General features: G+C 30.4%; 1 protein-coding gene across 3 annotated transcripts; it reads left to right on the top strand.

The window, feature by feature from the left end:
* The first annotated feature begins 1,601 nt into the window (after nucleotides 1-1,601).
* Nucleotides 1,602-10,750, top strand: LOC114376356 (putative axial regulator YABBY 2). Of its 3 annotated transcripts, none has more exons than XM_028334449.1 (7): nucleotides 1,602-1,857; nucleotides 2,026-2,183; nucleotides 4,211-4,333; nucleotides 4,551-4,665; nucleotides 5,801-5,849; nucleotides 6,693-6,768; nucleotides 10,328-10,750. In XM_028334449.1, the coding sequence occupies exons 2-7, from the start codon at nucleotides 2,112-2,114 to the stop codon at nucleotides 10,430-10,432; spliced, it is 540 nt and encodes a 179-aa protein (XP_028190250.1). In that variant the 5' UTR covers nucleotides 1,602-1,857; nucleotides 2,026-2,111; the 3' UTR covers nucleotides 10,433-10,750. The 3 variants fall into 3 exon arrangements, with proteins under 3 accessions (XP_028190250.1, XP_028190248.1, XP_028190249.1); XM_028334447.1 differs by having other exon boundaries at nucleotides 1,604-1,857; nucleotides 4,524-4,665; nucleotides 10,328-10,748; XM_028334448.1 differs by having other exon boundaries at nucleotides 1,604-1,857; nucleotides 4,545-4,665; nucleotides 10,328-10,748.
* The last annotated feature ends 5,047 nt before the right edge of the window (nucleotides 10,751-15,797 follow it).

The following is a 15,797-nucleotide window of genomic DNA, read 5'->3' on the forward strand; positions in this document are numbered from 1 at the left end:
AAGTTTTTTTCCCCTAAAAATTGTCGTATGAATGAAATATTCAAAATTAATAAATATAATGAAATTCATCATATTACAACAAACATCCACCAATAATGCCCTAATTTTCTAAGCATGTGAGTAAATACAAGGAAGAACATAAAAGTTTGATGTGTTGTTAATTAACTACGCACAACTATAAAGTTTTTTTCTTCCTAATCTCTGATTAACTAACTAGTGATTTCAAATGCAAACCACTTGTGTGCCTTAAATTAGCTAAACAATCGTCCATCTTCTGTTTCACATCTACTTCTGCTAGACTAGTTCCCTAAGAATTCACACATGCAATTAATACAAATAAGCCCTAAGAATTCACACTTGTGTGTCTTTTTTATGTTAAATTTATATCCGTCTTAAAATATTAATATATAGCAAATTTAATTATCGTAAAATTCAACTTTTATCGATGTATGTAGTTAGCTTACAATACTTCTCTCTTTTTATCGCCAATGGATGTTTCAAAAGATAATGTCCGAAAGAATGGAACTGTATACACATGACCTGACGAAGGTGTTGATGGAAATGCAGTGTACGTACACGGGGCAAGGCACATTTCAAATTTTAGTTTCATCAAGTGATAGCTTCTTTCTCAATCCTCCTTTTTTTTTTTTTGTCAAAGTTAATAGCTATATATGTATTTGTATTGAAAAAACTGATCCTTATAACTAATTTGTGACTAAGGCAAAGTGATCATAATGTAGAAGTTCTTGTGGAAAGTGATAATTAATAACATAAACGGTTGGTTGATATAAGCACGCGTTATTCTTGGATTTATTAGTCCCTTTTGTTTCAAAATATTTATCCATTGTTGCATTCCGGTGCTACCTATACCTTTTGAATGGTGGGAGTAAAAGTAGGAAAAAAAAATTCTCTAATGGGTAACAAACATGAATTAAACTGAAAATTTATTTGTGTTTATTTATTGAATGAAACAAGACCAACAAAAAAACCTGAAAGACTAAGTAATGATAAAATGAAAATCTCACGTGTAAGACTTCCACAGGAAAATACATGAGCATGTACAGTAAAATGTCTATTCACTTTCTGATGAAATAAAATGACTATTCACTTTGCAAATAGTACCCCGCAATAGATAACCCGAGGCACAAAAATGGGACAAAAGCCAATTTACAATCCATGCTATTTGCATAGTCCTTCGACGTCATTATTGTTACTAACCCTTACTACACCTTTATGTTGACTTACTGTGTGATTAACAAACATTAAGAATAATTTGATTTAGACATCAGGTTGATTTAGAAGATTTTCTCATTTCATGAACTTGAACCCCTTGAGGGTCAGAAATCAGAGAATAGACTTGAAAAAGGTGTTAAAACATTTCTTTGAAAAAAAGTGGTAATAAAAACTAGTGAAACATTTGACAACCTATCTATCTTTCACTCACATACATACATTTGAATGACAAATTCTAAACATGTCTCTGATCCCTATAAGCTTTCTCTTACTTACAGTACTAGCATTGAGTAATAAGAGCACACACACTATAGTATTTCTATTTTTCTCTCTCCATGATAAACATTCGCTAGCATTAATATCTCGCCCCCCTCGTCCGCTACAGAAAGCCAGTGAGAATGGGTCACTCCCACCCACTCATTTTCTCAATCATAACACATCCACCCTCACTCTCTGCTTCTCTGTCTTTCACAAACGCGGACACACACAAACACAAAATATTTTCACACTTCCTATAATCCATCTTTTCCAATTCATAATTCATAAAGTGTCTCTAATCCCACTCCACTTCACTGGTTTTCCCCGACCAGACTAGTCCCATCCTAACCATTCAGATTTTAATTTGTACACGTCCTCTCTTTCTCTCTCTTTCACTCTCTTTCTTACCCCATTAAAAAAAATAATAATAATAACAAAGTTTCTTTTCTTTATTTAACCTTTATGATTCTCTGTCTTATATTCTTCTGGGTCTTCTGTAAAATCCTTGATCTAGCTTGTTTCACTTTGTTTCAGTCAAGGAATTCTCCTCTCTGATCTGCCCTATAAATCTACTAAGCAAACACAAAGGACAGTCACAATTTTTTTTTTTGTTTAAAAAAATGTCAATGGACATGATGGCAACCGAACGTGTTTGTTATGTTCACTGCAACTTCTGCAACACCACTCTAGCGGTACAGTTCTGAATTCTCTCTTCTTCTTCTGTTTCTCTCTCTCTTTCTTTTCACTGAATTCTTCTAAGTTTGTTGTTATTATACCATGTGTTTCACCAGCTAATAATTTGTCAATAAGTTTTTTTTCTATATTTCTTGAATCGAGATCATGAAAGCAAGGAATTAAAGAAGGGTCACTTCCCCCAAGGAATTGGAATCCATCATTCAAGTGAATTTCTTGACTGGAATGTACTTTAGATCATGAATTAATCGACTCCTAAGTCCTATCTTATATTTTATGGGAAAGTGTAGCTGGATTTTCTAAAATACCCTCTATTTATGCTAACAAGTTCAGCTATTGTGTTAATTTGATCAAAGGTAAGGTAAGTGATACATATATTCAGCAATCAGCACTCTCATGAGTAATAGAAGAAGACAATTATTAAACTCGAAATCCAGAACCTTTCAAGGCATATACTAATTTTGAAGGGTAACACAGCAATTTTGTGAGCCTGAATGAGATGTTTTTATATACAAAACGCATATACCCATAAGAAATTTGATGTGTGTGAAAAGGTAGGGCTACTCCCAGGTATTAGGGTTCTTGTAATATATGAAGCCCTTTCCCCTCTTTTTGTTTAATTTTTCAGAATAGTATATAGCATGGTATGATCTCACATGCTATATATGTTATGTTGTAGAAAAAGTCAACCGCTAGCTGTTTTTGATTTATCACTATTTTATTTCTTGTTTTCTTTCTGAATATTCACACAGCTCATAAAATTAAATCTATACACAAATCTAAGTGGTGTGGTGGTTTCTCTTTCCTCAGTCAATTTCTCTTGATTCCTTTTCACTGATGAGTGATGAGAGATTGAAGGTGGTGCATTCTGTTCATCATGATTTGCCAGTGAAGCGTCATTTTTTTGATGATCAAGGGTTTTTTCACAATTTCAGACTTGTTGCTACCTTTTAAGTACTGAGACAGTGTCCTCTCTTTTCTTTCTACAAGAAACTTGTGGCGATTATGACGTCCAGACAAATCCATTTACGCACCAGAAAAATGCCATGCCCTCACTCTCTCTCTCTCTTTATTTTTCCTTTACCTTTCTCTCCTTTCATCATAATATCTCTGTTGAAATTACTCCTTTTGAGAAAGCATTATCTTTCTTTCTTTCTCTCCTCCGATCTTGACACTGCACAAGGAGCAGTAAATTTAATCTGCTTCATGATGGTGGTGATCACTTTTCTTTAATCATACCTGTTTGGTAGCAGTAGTGGTTAACGGTGTATTTGTGTTTCAATTTCATTTTCATGGTTTCCGTTCCAGTCATGTCATTTTCATCTTTCTCTTTCCTCCTCGATCGCTATGAGCTACAATGTCTATCTTTTTTTCATCTTTGCCTTGTTGCAGTGTCAGCCCAAAAGTGAATGGAGACATTGTGAGAGTGCTAACTTTTAAATTTTGCCATGTCAGTTCCTCAGCTTCCTGCTATATGCTATTGCTAATTTAACATGTTGTAGTATTCAATATAGCTGCACTAACTTGCTCTCTCTCTCATAATGGAACAAAATATTACTACTTCCCTTACCTCTCTCTCTCTCTAAACCTCATTTGTCCTCTTCATCAATCTCTTTCTTCTGCCTCACCAACCAATTTGTTTTCTTATTGCAATGCTGGTGCTTGGAAGCATCTTTCCATTGAATGTGATAGCTTCAATTCTCCAACATTTGTATAAATACTTTAACATCGACAAGTCTGAAGCTCTGATATTAATTTGGTTATGGCGACGGTCCAAGCAGTTATGTACGAAATAATTTAAAGCATCGAGAATCCCAACATAGATGATGTATATACATCAAAGTTTGATTTGATCAGGGTTTGACATACAACACTACTTTTCTTCAATTCCCTTGTGTGCGTTTGTGTGTAAGAGAGAGACAAATTAAGATTACATATTCAGCTTACTTAGTTTCTAACTACTAGCTAGTGAAATTGAAACTGATAACATGTGTTTGTTTTTGTAATCCAAAACGGGTTATTGCAGGTTAGTGTTCCATGCAGCAGTTTGCTCACCATAGTTACGGTTAGATGTGGACATTGTGCCAATTTGCTGACAGTTAACATGGGAGCATCACTTCAAACTTTTCCTTCTCAAGACACTACTCAGGTATATATATATATATATATATATATATATATATATATATATTTCACAAGTTTAATTTTAGTTCCTTTTTTTTATGTACTATGGATGATATTATATACTTAACTTTTATCATTTCTATTTACATTTTGCACTCCTTTTGTTGGGCTATATATATACTGCATTTATGTGTGTGTGTGTGTGTTTGTCTTAGCGATTTTCTACCGTTGGTAAGTTACAGAGACAGCATCTCAGTGTTCAAGAAGCATGCAGCAAGGAACTAGGATCATCATCAAAGTGCAAAACATTTGAGACCGTAGACCATGATCAGCAACCTAGGATTCCTCCTATTCGTCGTGAGTTACACACACACACACTCTATTTAATTTATCTCATTAATTCTTATTTAGCTTTTGGCATATAATTAATATCTGATTCTGAGTTAGTAGTAATTTGAATGAAGAAGCCGGGTCCTATAGCTAGCTAGGCCAGCCTGAACTTTTTCCGTTAAACTCTGAGAAGGTTTAAGGACAAAATGATTCAGGCTACGTTATGCCACAACACAACTGGCACATGTGTTAATTAATGTAAGCAAGCAGAACAATGTCATCATTGAGGCCACTTGTCCTTAAACTCAGTTTTTTCATGAGAGTGGGCGTCCATCTCTCTGAGTATCAAATTTTTTTGGTACAAAGGTATCCCAATTTGGTCTATATTTTCTTCATCTATTTAAGTGTCCCCAACCAGATGGTGACCTTTCGCAACAAATTGACCCATCCTTAATTGATTGCAATCATGCTGTGCCCTAGCTACATATACATCTCATAACACTATTTTACATTCACAGTTGCAAGTTACAACTAGCAGTTAAATAATTCTTTTTACTAATGTTTATTACAATCACTTTAACCAAACAGTTATATGAGATATGTGCAAAAGGATATTTTTAAAGAGAAAAGCTTTTTCTAACGTGATGTTTTTTGTACATTAAAAGAGGGACAATTTTTGTTGTCTCCGTTAATTTTAGGGAATATTTATTAGCTGCGTGTGTACGAAATAAACATTGAATGAAAGATATAGAAATATAGTGTCTGATATGGTATTAATGATTTGATTTTCAAATAATGGTACAATATGACTTATATACACTTTTTCATGTCAGATTATTGATTTGATTGTTTATAATAAACTATGCCTACATAAGAATTTTCATCCTTTTCGTCGTACGCGTAGCAGCTAATGATAATTGAATTGATATTGGTAGTGATACTTCAGTAACTTTTTAGTGGATATTGAATTTGCCTCTGCGCCAGTTCGTCCTACTATATTAAAAGTTCTAGATCAACCTATTTTGGTTGTTAGAACTTAGAAAGTCATATTTAGTGTTAAAATGTGTTAATTTAAATTGTTAATTTATGGTGTCTATATTTATCTTTATATTCTGTACAATCTGTTTAATATTTTAACCAAATAATCTCATGATCAACGCAGCTCCTGAGAAGAGACAACGTGTTCCTTCTGCTTATAACCGGTTCATTAAGTAAGTGATCTTTTCAAATTTACTTTTTTAAATAAACTTCCTGCTTCCATTTCCCCGGCTACTCTTGTTACTTGTATAATTTATATCCATGTATTCTAATTAGTATATATGATTGAATAGAGTTTGGATCCCATGAGTAATATGTTCTAATTATAAAAAAAATTTAAATTAGTTAAATCGAAGGATTGATGAGAATGACTATTCATGATTCAAATAATATAATTGGTTGAATGATGGACAATTGGATGAAATCATGAATACGTACATTAGAAATAAATTATATTAATTTTAAACAGTTATATACTGATGAAAATTCTTATGCATATAAAATTATTAACAAATTAAAATTTTAATATGATAGAAGCAAATGGGATGACTATTAAAACTTTAGAGAATTTTTTAAAAATAAAAAAAATTCAGATAACTTTGGACACTAATATAACTTGAAACAACATGAAGATATGCCATTGGGAAATGATAACCGATTTTAAAACATTGTTATTATGCAATGTCAAACACATATATATTGAGATTAGTTCCTTTTTATTCATCTTTTTTAAAAGATAGCCTACAAATTAAAAATATAATATTTTCATTTATATTAGAATTATTTCTTTTTTTTAATAGATTATAACTTGAATCTGTTAAATTACTTAAAGATATAATTTGTTAACATATTTTTTTAAAAGCAAAAATAAGTGATGAAAACTCACCATATTTATGTATATGTGTGCATTGCGTATGTATGCATGTGAGGATTCATTACGTGTGTTTCATGAAAATGTGATTTTTTTTTTAGTACATCTGCTATTCCGTTTGGGTAATAAATCATTCCGGTTGCAGGGAGGAAATACAAAGAATTAAGGCTAGTAATCCAGATATCAGCCACAGGGAAGCATTTAGCACAGCAGCCAAAAACGTGAGTTTAAGCTTTATTACTATTTTTCCATTTTAGCATATGTATACCGGTATATGAATGCATGAAAGTTCTATCTCTATTTTTTCCCCTCACATGTGGTGACTACACAATAAAAGATAACTTTGTCGTTTATACAAACTCGGTGAAGGTTGAAATCCAATATCCCCACAATTATTGTAGAAACTTTACCAATAAAGCCAATGCCTCCTTCCAGTTAGATGCTGCAGGTTTATATCAAACTTGGGTGTAGTAATGGCAACTGATCATGTCCTTCTACTGCTTCCTATAACGAGGGTTGCTCTTATTTAAGCAGTTAATACAATGATAAATACAAACATGCATGTAGAGCTCAGAAAATGGTTTGCAGGGTGAAATACGGAACTACAAAAAAAAAGAAACTGTTAAATAAATTAACTTAAATTTAAGAAGTGTTGCTATATATTTAATAAATATATATATATATATATATATATATATATATATTAGAATAAATTAAGATGATATGTTATATTCTATGTCTAGAATGATGCAAAACCGTATCAACATTTATAAACCACATTGCTCTTATTTGGCATTATGAATATTGCATAAACTAATATCTTGTTTAACCGAGAGAAGAGTACTCCTGATATACTTAACTTATACTAAGAAGTCGATCGAAATATATAACACTTGGGCTTATAAAAAAAGAAAAAAGGGAAACATTTGAGAGATCTGTACGATTCAATATCTGATAAATACATACATTACATAAATTATACATTTGATGATGGTATTTACACATACATAACATTTTTTACACATTTTAATAAGATGTAAATTTCAGTGTACCTACACTATTATTTCACGACTTGAATTTTTAGTTGAAGTAAATATTGAGTTTAAATTGAATTGAAGTTAAGTTTGTTAACTAATTAAGCTTAACTTGAATTAATATTTTTTTGATTTATTTGGTTCATGAATTAAGGATATGAGTTATGTGAATTATTTGAATAAAGTCCCATTTTAGTCTTTTACTATATATATGAAATATTTACTTTACTACTTGACTTTAAAAAAATATTATTTATTTAGTTTCTTTTTAAATCCTTTCTTACTATCATTTTGTTCCAAAAAAAAATTAAAAGAAAATGACTTGAACTCAGGAGTGAATCAAATAGTTCGTAAACTTAAATTAAACTGAAGCTGAACGGAAATAATTAGTTCTACTAAGCTATGTTTGACTCGCATTGACTAATTTCTAACCTTATCTACATAGATAAGTTGGTCATGCATAACAATGGTGATTTGCAATTATTCTTTTTACATCATTTTACATTTTTTATAAGTGAAAATGACATTTTTCATGAGAACCAATTCTCATAGTTGTGATTTTTCATTCGTTTTTTATGACTTTCAATTCTTCACAACTCTCTCTTCTCTTCCTTTCGTTTCAATTAATGGCATGTCTCATACTAGACTTCCTAATACCGGTCTACAATATAGGGTAATTATATATATCTTTCAATTAATGGCATGTCTCATACTAGACTTCCTAATACAGGTCTACAATATAGTTGTAAAACCTATCGTCTTTCATAGAAAACCAGTTAATGTTCTATACATAAATTTATACATATCTTTTAACACCGGACCAGTCACTTTTGAAAACTGAGAAATAGAATGAGGAAAGTGATCTGATGTGGTTGATATGTGTAACAAGTAGGCATTTACCATTTAGATGTTGGGATAATATTGTTGAAGCAAAAATGGTGTAAAAAGTTATGTATGTAGGATAAATTAATACAAAATATATGTATTGGATATGACAAAATAATCTTTCCCAAAAAAATATAAATTAAATGGCTTGGTCAAGTCTGTAAGAAGAAAGATATGAATTATGATGATATTCTTTTATTGCGGTTTCTTTTACCTGACTTTGTTTAAAACTTGATTTTCAATTGTGTGAAATAAGTTTCACATTGAAGTTCTGAACCTATAATACTTTGAAGTTCTGGAGAGACCGAGAATAATGGTTTCTTCAATTTTTTTTGTATGTGAATCTCCTTGGTTTTTAAACTCTCTTAACTTAGTAATATTTTATAGTCAATAGTTCAGTTCAAAGGCAAACTTTTAACTTTATAAAGGTTAAAGCTAAAATGAGAAGCATACAATGGTCTTTTTTCTTATTGATGTATACTTATCCTGCATCTTATTTCTTTTTATGCTTTCGATTTGGTCTTATAAGACTTTAATTTATATCTGGGTTAGAATACCTTTTATTCTCCATTTCTTAATAAAACTTTGTTTATAAAAAAATTGTTCAGTTCAAACACAACATCACAATCCCCCCCCCCCCCCCCCCCAAACACCTTTTTCCTTATCACATAAACAATTGCATTTTTTACTTTCCTTTTCTTCTCTTTCTATTTCTCTCTTCACACTCATTTCACACTCCAAAATAAGGTGTAAAAATGTCATTAATTTTAAAATTTAATTAGAATATACATTAATGATATAAATTATTTTATATTGTCATTCAATTTATGAATTTCTATTACTACTAATTGTTAACTTTTGTTATTAATTGTTTTAAAGTCACATCTAGAATTTTATTTAATTAATTAAGCATATAAAAATCTTTACACTTACAATGTATCAAAACTAAATTCTTATTTTTATTCTTAGTGTCTCTTTAGATCAGTTGTAAGAGAATTACCTCTTTTTTATGTCCCCTTATGTGTGTATACACACGTTATTGAAAATTCAATAGTTTAAGTTCTAAGTGGATAAGTGCATAAAAAATCCGAAATTAGGATATTATAAATAAAGTGAGGAGGTGGAAGGATCCAAAGACATACTTAAATTTTTTAACTGAAACATAATTTCTACTTAGGTGGAAGGATTTTTGTAGGTTTATGCATACACACACATGATTTGGCGTGTTTATATAGAAAAGCATCTAATTTTCTCTTTTGTAACGATTAGGTACTCTATGAGATCAAGTTTGATACCTAGCAGAATTTATGGAATCACTTTCTTAAACTAAAATATTTAAAAACAGCACCATATATAGTTTGTGATTGTGATTCTAAATTTTATTTTTGAACGCTTGTATTCTTCCCTTGTTCGTGATGGTATTACTCTAAAATTTCTAATATTATATGCTATTTAGAGGCCGTAGTCTGCAACATGCGATTCCATTTTATGCTTTCCTCCAAATGTATAACTCGCATACACTGTAACACATGCTCTGCACGAAACTCCAACATGGAGTATTAATTTGTAGGCCAATATATATAATTAAAGCCACATATATACAGGTGGGAAATTTAAAAACGAGACCTGAAATTATTGACAGGTTAAGTCATAGTTATTCTAATTCCTAAGTTTTAGTATGTATAAAAATTATCTAGCACAACTTGTGATGTGATCCAATTTGGTGTTTCTTATATCCTGTACACTTTCTAGAGTCTTGCATACTATATATATGGTTTAAACTGCTATATTGTACTAGTATCCTTTGGAACCTTTAATTTTCCCTTCTGATTTGTCTCATCTTATATGAACTTATATGCAGTGGGCACATTTCCCTCACATTCACTTTGGGTTAAAGCTGGATGGCAATAAGCAAGCAAAGTTGGACCAGGGGGATGGTACTCAAAAGTCTAACGGATTTTACTGATTACATATATATAAACGGAAGTTTATCATTATCAACTGGTTTTTTCTGTGCTTGACCTAAATCAGTGAAAAATGAGGTTGATCAAATTTCCCAATCATACAACTGGATGGGAAGACTCCTGAAAATTGACCTCAGCATCTCACCCATCTTTAATATATATTATTATTATATGTATGTGTTGCCTTTTTCTAGTTGTTATGAAATGATTGCTATTCTTGTGATTGCATTAAATTACTATGTTGAACTTAGTCACTTAAGTAAGTAAACATTATTGTAAGTTTCCTTCTCTTTATAATGTGTCTTGCTATTTAGTATCTATATCTGCTTACTCTTTTGGGTGATTGCGTCTCCACATATCAAAGGACGAATGCATCATTTTATTCTTTTGATGATGAGCGATGAAGCTAGCATACCATGTGTCACTCTCTCATCCTCGAAGAGGACCACTTGAACAGTGCTTTTCATCTTTGAGAGGGTTACCATTTGACCCTTCTTTGGGTACATGGTGTGCTTCATCCAGAGGGACAATCTTTTATCCATCATGTTTCATGAGGGTTTTTTTCTCTTTTTTTGGAGGGTGCTATTCTTAATACCTTGGAGTTTTGTGCTGTGGGGCTATCTGAACTAATTCAATTCCACAACCACCGTTTTTAAATAAATAAAAATCAAATAATTTTCTCTTCCTATCTCTTTGGTTGATTCTTTTGTTGTTCTTCAATTCCTGGACCGTCTTGTTCAGTTAATGCAGTGCAGCCTTCTGAAAGGAACACCATACAGTGCAGGTGTTGCATGCATGTCTTCCTCTGTCACGTTCGCAGCAGTCCAGTTTTTTTTTTTTTTAATCTTTCAGAAAAGGAACTATGCAGAAAAGTGATCAAAGAAAAACTACAATTTCCTTTAATTAAACCCTAATTCATAGCATCCCCCAAGTTTCATTAAAAGCAATATAAAGTTCATCCTATAACAACTATTGACTGAAACGGTCGAATTCATAAGAGACTGTATGATTTGATTTGATTCCTGAATAATATCTTATCGAAACTACTCGTAAGTCTACAAGTCTATTTAGTGATAGACATGTTAGCTCATAAATCTAATTCTCAATGAAAGGCTTTATATATTGGTCTGTTTAAGAACAGGCCCATTTCTCTATACTAAAGGCTTTATATAAAATACAACAACAAAATTTTATTTCATTAGGTGAAATTGATTATAAAATCACACCATGTCATTTCATATAAAATAAACCATTAAAAATTAATAAAACAAGTCGGACTTTTATAAATATCAAGCCAAATATAAAATAAAATGCTTATGATACTTGTATAAAGCAAGTCCGATTTTTATAACAGGTGAGACTTAAATGGTAAGAATAAAGCAAGTCAGGCAAAATTTGACTTAGTCTAACTTAGTACCACAAAATAAATTATAGATGTATAAATACATATATGTATATCCATATATTTGCATGTAATCCAAGAAAAGGTTAAAAAGGCTAAGAAAAAAAAAATATTTTGACCGCTCTTGAGTCTTTTTAATTTCCTTTTTATATCCATCTCTTTATTTCCTTCAAATTCTCTCAACACTTAATCTTAAAACTTTTGTTCTTATAAATTAATAAATAAAAATTAACAGCAACTATATCCATCGAGAAACATATGCTATAGGCTCAATCAGTAAAAGATTAAAAAAAAACGTGTGTGCATTTATGCATAACTTTGATAATTTAAGTTATATATCTTTTTTTGAAGAGAAGATTTTCCTCATAACCGGTGGCCAGTTCTTTAATTAAAAATCATTGTTAGTATAATTTTTTATAACTAAAATAGTTATTATAAAAATAAACAAAAACTGCTGTGAATAATAATTTATGATTAAATGATAATATAAAACTAATTAACCTATTTTCTCATAAAAGTATATGAAGAACATACATATTTCTTTGTTCAAAACGCTTAAATTGTTCTTTGAGATCTCTCGTAGTCGACTCAGCTCCATTAGATCTTTCGATGAAAACGGATAAATGATTTGGATTTTTAGTACAGATCACAAGTATGAACCAAGTTATATGAAGTGTTTAAATTAAATTTAAAAAGGTGAAAAAAAATGCGCGAATAATTAGATGGTCTTACTGATCTTTTTATTCGTCCCAACTCCCTATTGTGTATATGAGGATTAATAGAAAGTGAAGCCCACAAAATTCTTACAGAAGACGCGGTTTTCTGAAAGTTAGAGCAATGTGATACTAAAGTAGTGATAATTTTACTTTTTATTTTAAGTGTGAAAATTATAAAAATTCACCGATTCATTAAAGCCCTTCCTGTATAGTAGAGGTGTTTATCAGATGATTTTAAAATACAAATTGCAATAACCAACTTAAATAAATAAACTGAAAATTGAAAAGTTGATTATCTTTTTTATTGAATTGGATTAGATTTTAAATTTTATATTAAAAATTAATCCAATTCAAATCAAATCGATTTTCTTATATATAAAAAAATGTAGGTGAACTAAGTTTTAGAGACGCATCATCAGAATCAAAACTTATCTCAAAGTTTAGTAAATTTAAAGAAATATTTTTTAGTAAGTATATAATGTATCATAAAGAATCAGTTCATTCATCCATCTTGTATGTATAATGCATGCCCTACCAGCTAGCGCCCTTAAACTTATGAATGCTGTAGCTAGCTGGGAAGATACTGGAGGGCACATGCAGATTGAGTTTGTTGTTCTCAGGAATCCATGAAGTGGCTAAAGATATATACAAAATGCTTCAGTAATGTTGACAAGACGTATGGTTTAACACAGTGGTATAAGTATGAGTGGGCTCTATATATGGGTCAAAACGCGCATGCTTTGTGGGAAAAATCCGACTATTTTGTGATGCCCTCAATCTAATGGGGTCATGACTGTTTCTGAATCATCATATTTCAATCCTTTATTCAAGGGAAAGACAGCTCCACAGTGCACCAGATACTCCAACAAACCACCGTAATCTCATTATCCGTGGCCTTTTCTCTTCTGTTATTGTCACATTAAATGAACTATCAATTGATCATTATACTTTTTTTTAGAGGATCAATTGATTATTATATATGTACAGCGGTATATATATGACTATGTTATATACTTAATTTTATTTGCTTCTACTTTATGAATTAGTGAGTTACTTAATTTAGACTAAAATCTTCAAATGAAAAAAGCCTCAGTTTGCATTAATTAAAAGCCAGTTTCATCCTCTTCATGAATATTAAAGCAAAAAAAGAAAATTAATTTAAATTTTATGCATTGACAGTTTGACAAACAGTATAAATAAATTGCATTTTTTAATTAGTTAAAAATTATTTTAAATATAATTTTTAAAATAATTATTGTAAAAAATATTTTATGCATTGAAAATTATATAGAGAACTTTTATACTAAAATATTTTAATTATAAGATGTCATATATGATTAGTTTATATATGATTAGTTTGTTATTGACTTTTATAGTAATTATCTTACAATATATTTATTATATTTTTTATTGATCGATAGTGTAAAATAAAATTTCTTATATTGGCCATATATAAAATTAAACTTGTATATTATTAAAGCTAACAATTTAATTTATCATGATGATTTATGGTTCAACAAAAGTGTAAAATAATGATTTTCATACATACTGTTGTAAAGTTTCATTTTATTAATATTAAGAAAATATCAAAATAATAACTCTGGAATTGAGCTATGGGAAGTCTTCTTGTTTTCATTTAATAGTGTCCAGCTGTTGAGCACATGACAAGATTATAGACTACTAGTTCATTCTATTTGCACCTGTTGATATGAAAGCTAAATTTCAATGTTTGTTGAAATACTATTAAATAATAGAGTATAACAATATTATATGTACATAAGCATGATTGGGAGCACAAGAATATATATATATATATTCTTGAAAGTTAATAGTAATGGGGAGAGGGTTTGGGTTTTGAAAGTGAGGAAGAAGAAGAGGGTTGTCAAGTGGGATAAGGTTAAAAGTACAGAATCTGAAACGTCAAATCAAGATAAGTTGGTGGGTTAATTGGATGCATGTGTGTGTGTGGCATGGATCTTGTCTGAAAGAAAGATAGCTAGATAGATGGGTGACTTGACTTTATCTTGGCCTAGGGTTGCTGAAAACAATAAATGAATGTTTCTGACTGTCATTTCACTTACGCCGTTGCCAATTTGCCAGTGGCCAGTACCCAGTAGGACCATCATCCATGGAGCAAGAGATTCCTTTCTGGACCAAACAACCCCGGTACTTTCTTTTTGGCTTGCAATGCCCTACTTGGCATGGCATGGGTATTTTTATACTATATTAATAATCAACTAATATTTTATTCTTTATTCTTTTTAAAACCATTTACTTTTTGTATAAACCTGTATTAGTGAATATAATTTAATGATTATATGCGTAATATTTTGTTTTATCTCTCCCATTAATTTTCCATATAAAAATTTCTCTTTTAACGCTTTACACGGGAGAAACTACCAAGGCCGGTATAATATTTCTTTAAAACTTTTGAGAAAACATACTTAGTTCGATTGATGCAATAGATTTTCAATGATATTTTCGGCTTCAAAATTCAAAGGATGTTAAATAATATAAAGATGATGGTAGTGACAAGAAAAGAGATGTGACTTTGCGAGAAAAATAGTGTGGTTTATGGCAATGACATAGACACGTAGTAAGCTAGTAATTTCATGATTACAAAAATATAAAATACAATAAAATCTTATCTCACTCGATAAAGTTGAAAAAATAAATTACATCACACTGTTTAACACAATTAAAAATCCAACCTTCAAAAACATTATTTACCTTTACATTTTCCTTAATTGACTGCCTTTCTTTAAAATCTTTTTTATCCCCATCTCCTTCTCACAATAATAAAACATGCAATCTACTTTTGAAATTACCTTAACCGGTTCTCTTTATAAAATATTTTCTTACAAAAAGAAAATAATCTTTAATCATGAAACTTGATCGCAATTTCACACCAAGCATATAAACAAATATTGAGTACGGAACAGATCAGTGTGAATATCTCAAAAAAAATATAAACAGATCAGTGTGATTTCAGGAAAATAACAACAAAAAAAACTTCTACTTATTCTAAAAAAAAAAAAAAGTTACCCTGTTTTTGAATGATTAACATCATGAACACATGTACATTCGATTTTTTTTTATGTTAAATCAATTAAAAAACACAAAGACATGTATAGTAACTTTAGATTACAAGTGGATCTATTGTTTTACAACGTAGAATCGAATATTAACCTAGTCTGATCACAAATTATATAATTCTTTTTAGGAAATCCACGTAAAGTTCAACTGCTA

The sequence above is a fragment of the Glycine soja genome, chromosome 11 (genome assembly GCF_004193775.1).
Source record: "Glycine soja cultivar W05 chromosome 11, ASM419377v2, whole genome shotgun sequence".
NCBI classification, from domain to species: Eukaryota; Viridiplantae; Streptophyta; class Magnoliopsida; order Fabales; family Fabaceae; genus Glycine; species Glycine soja.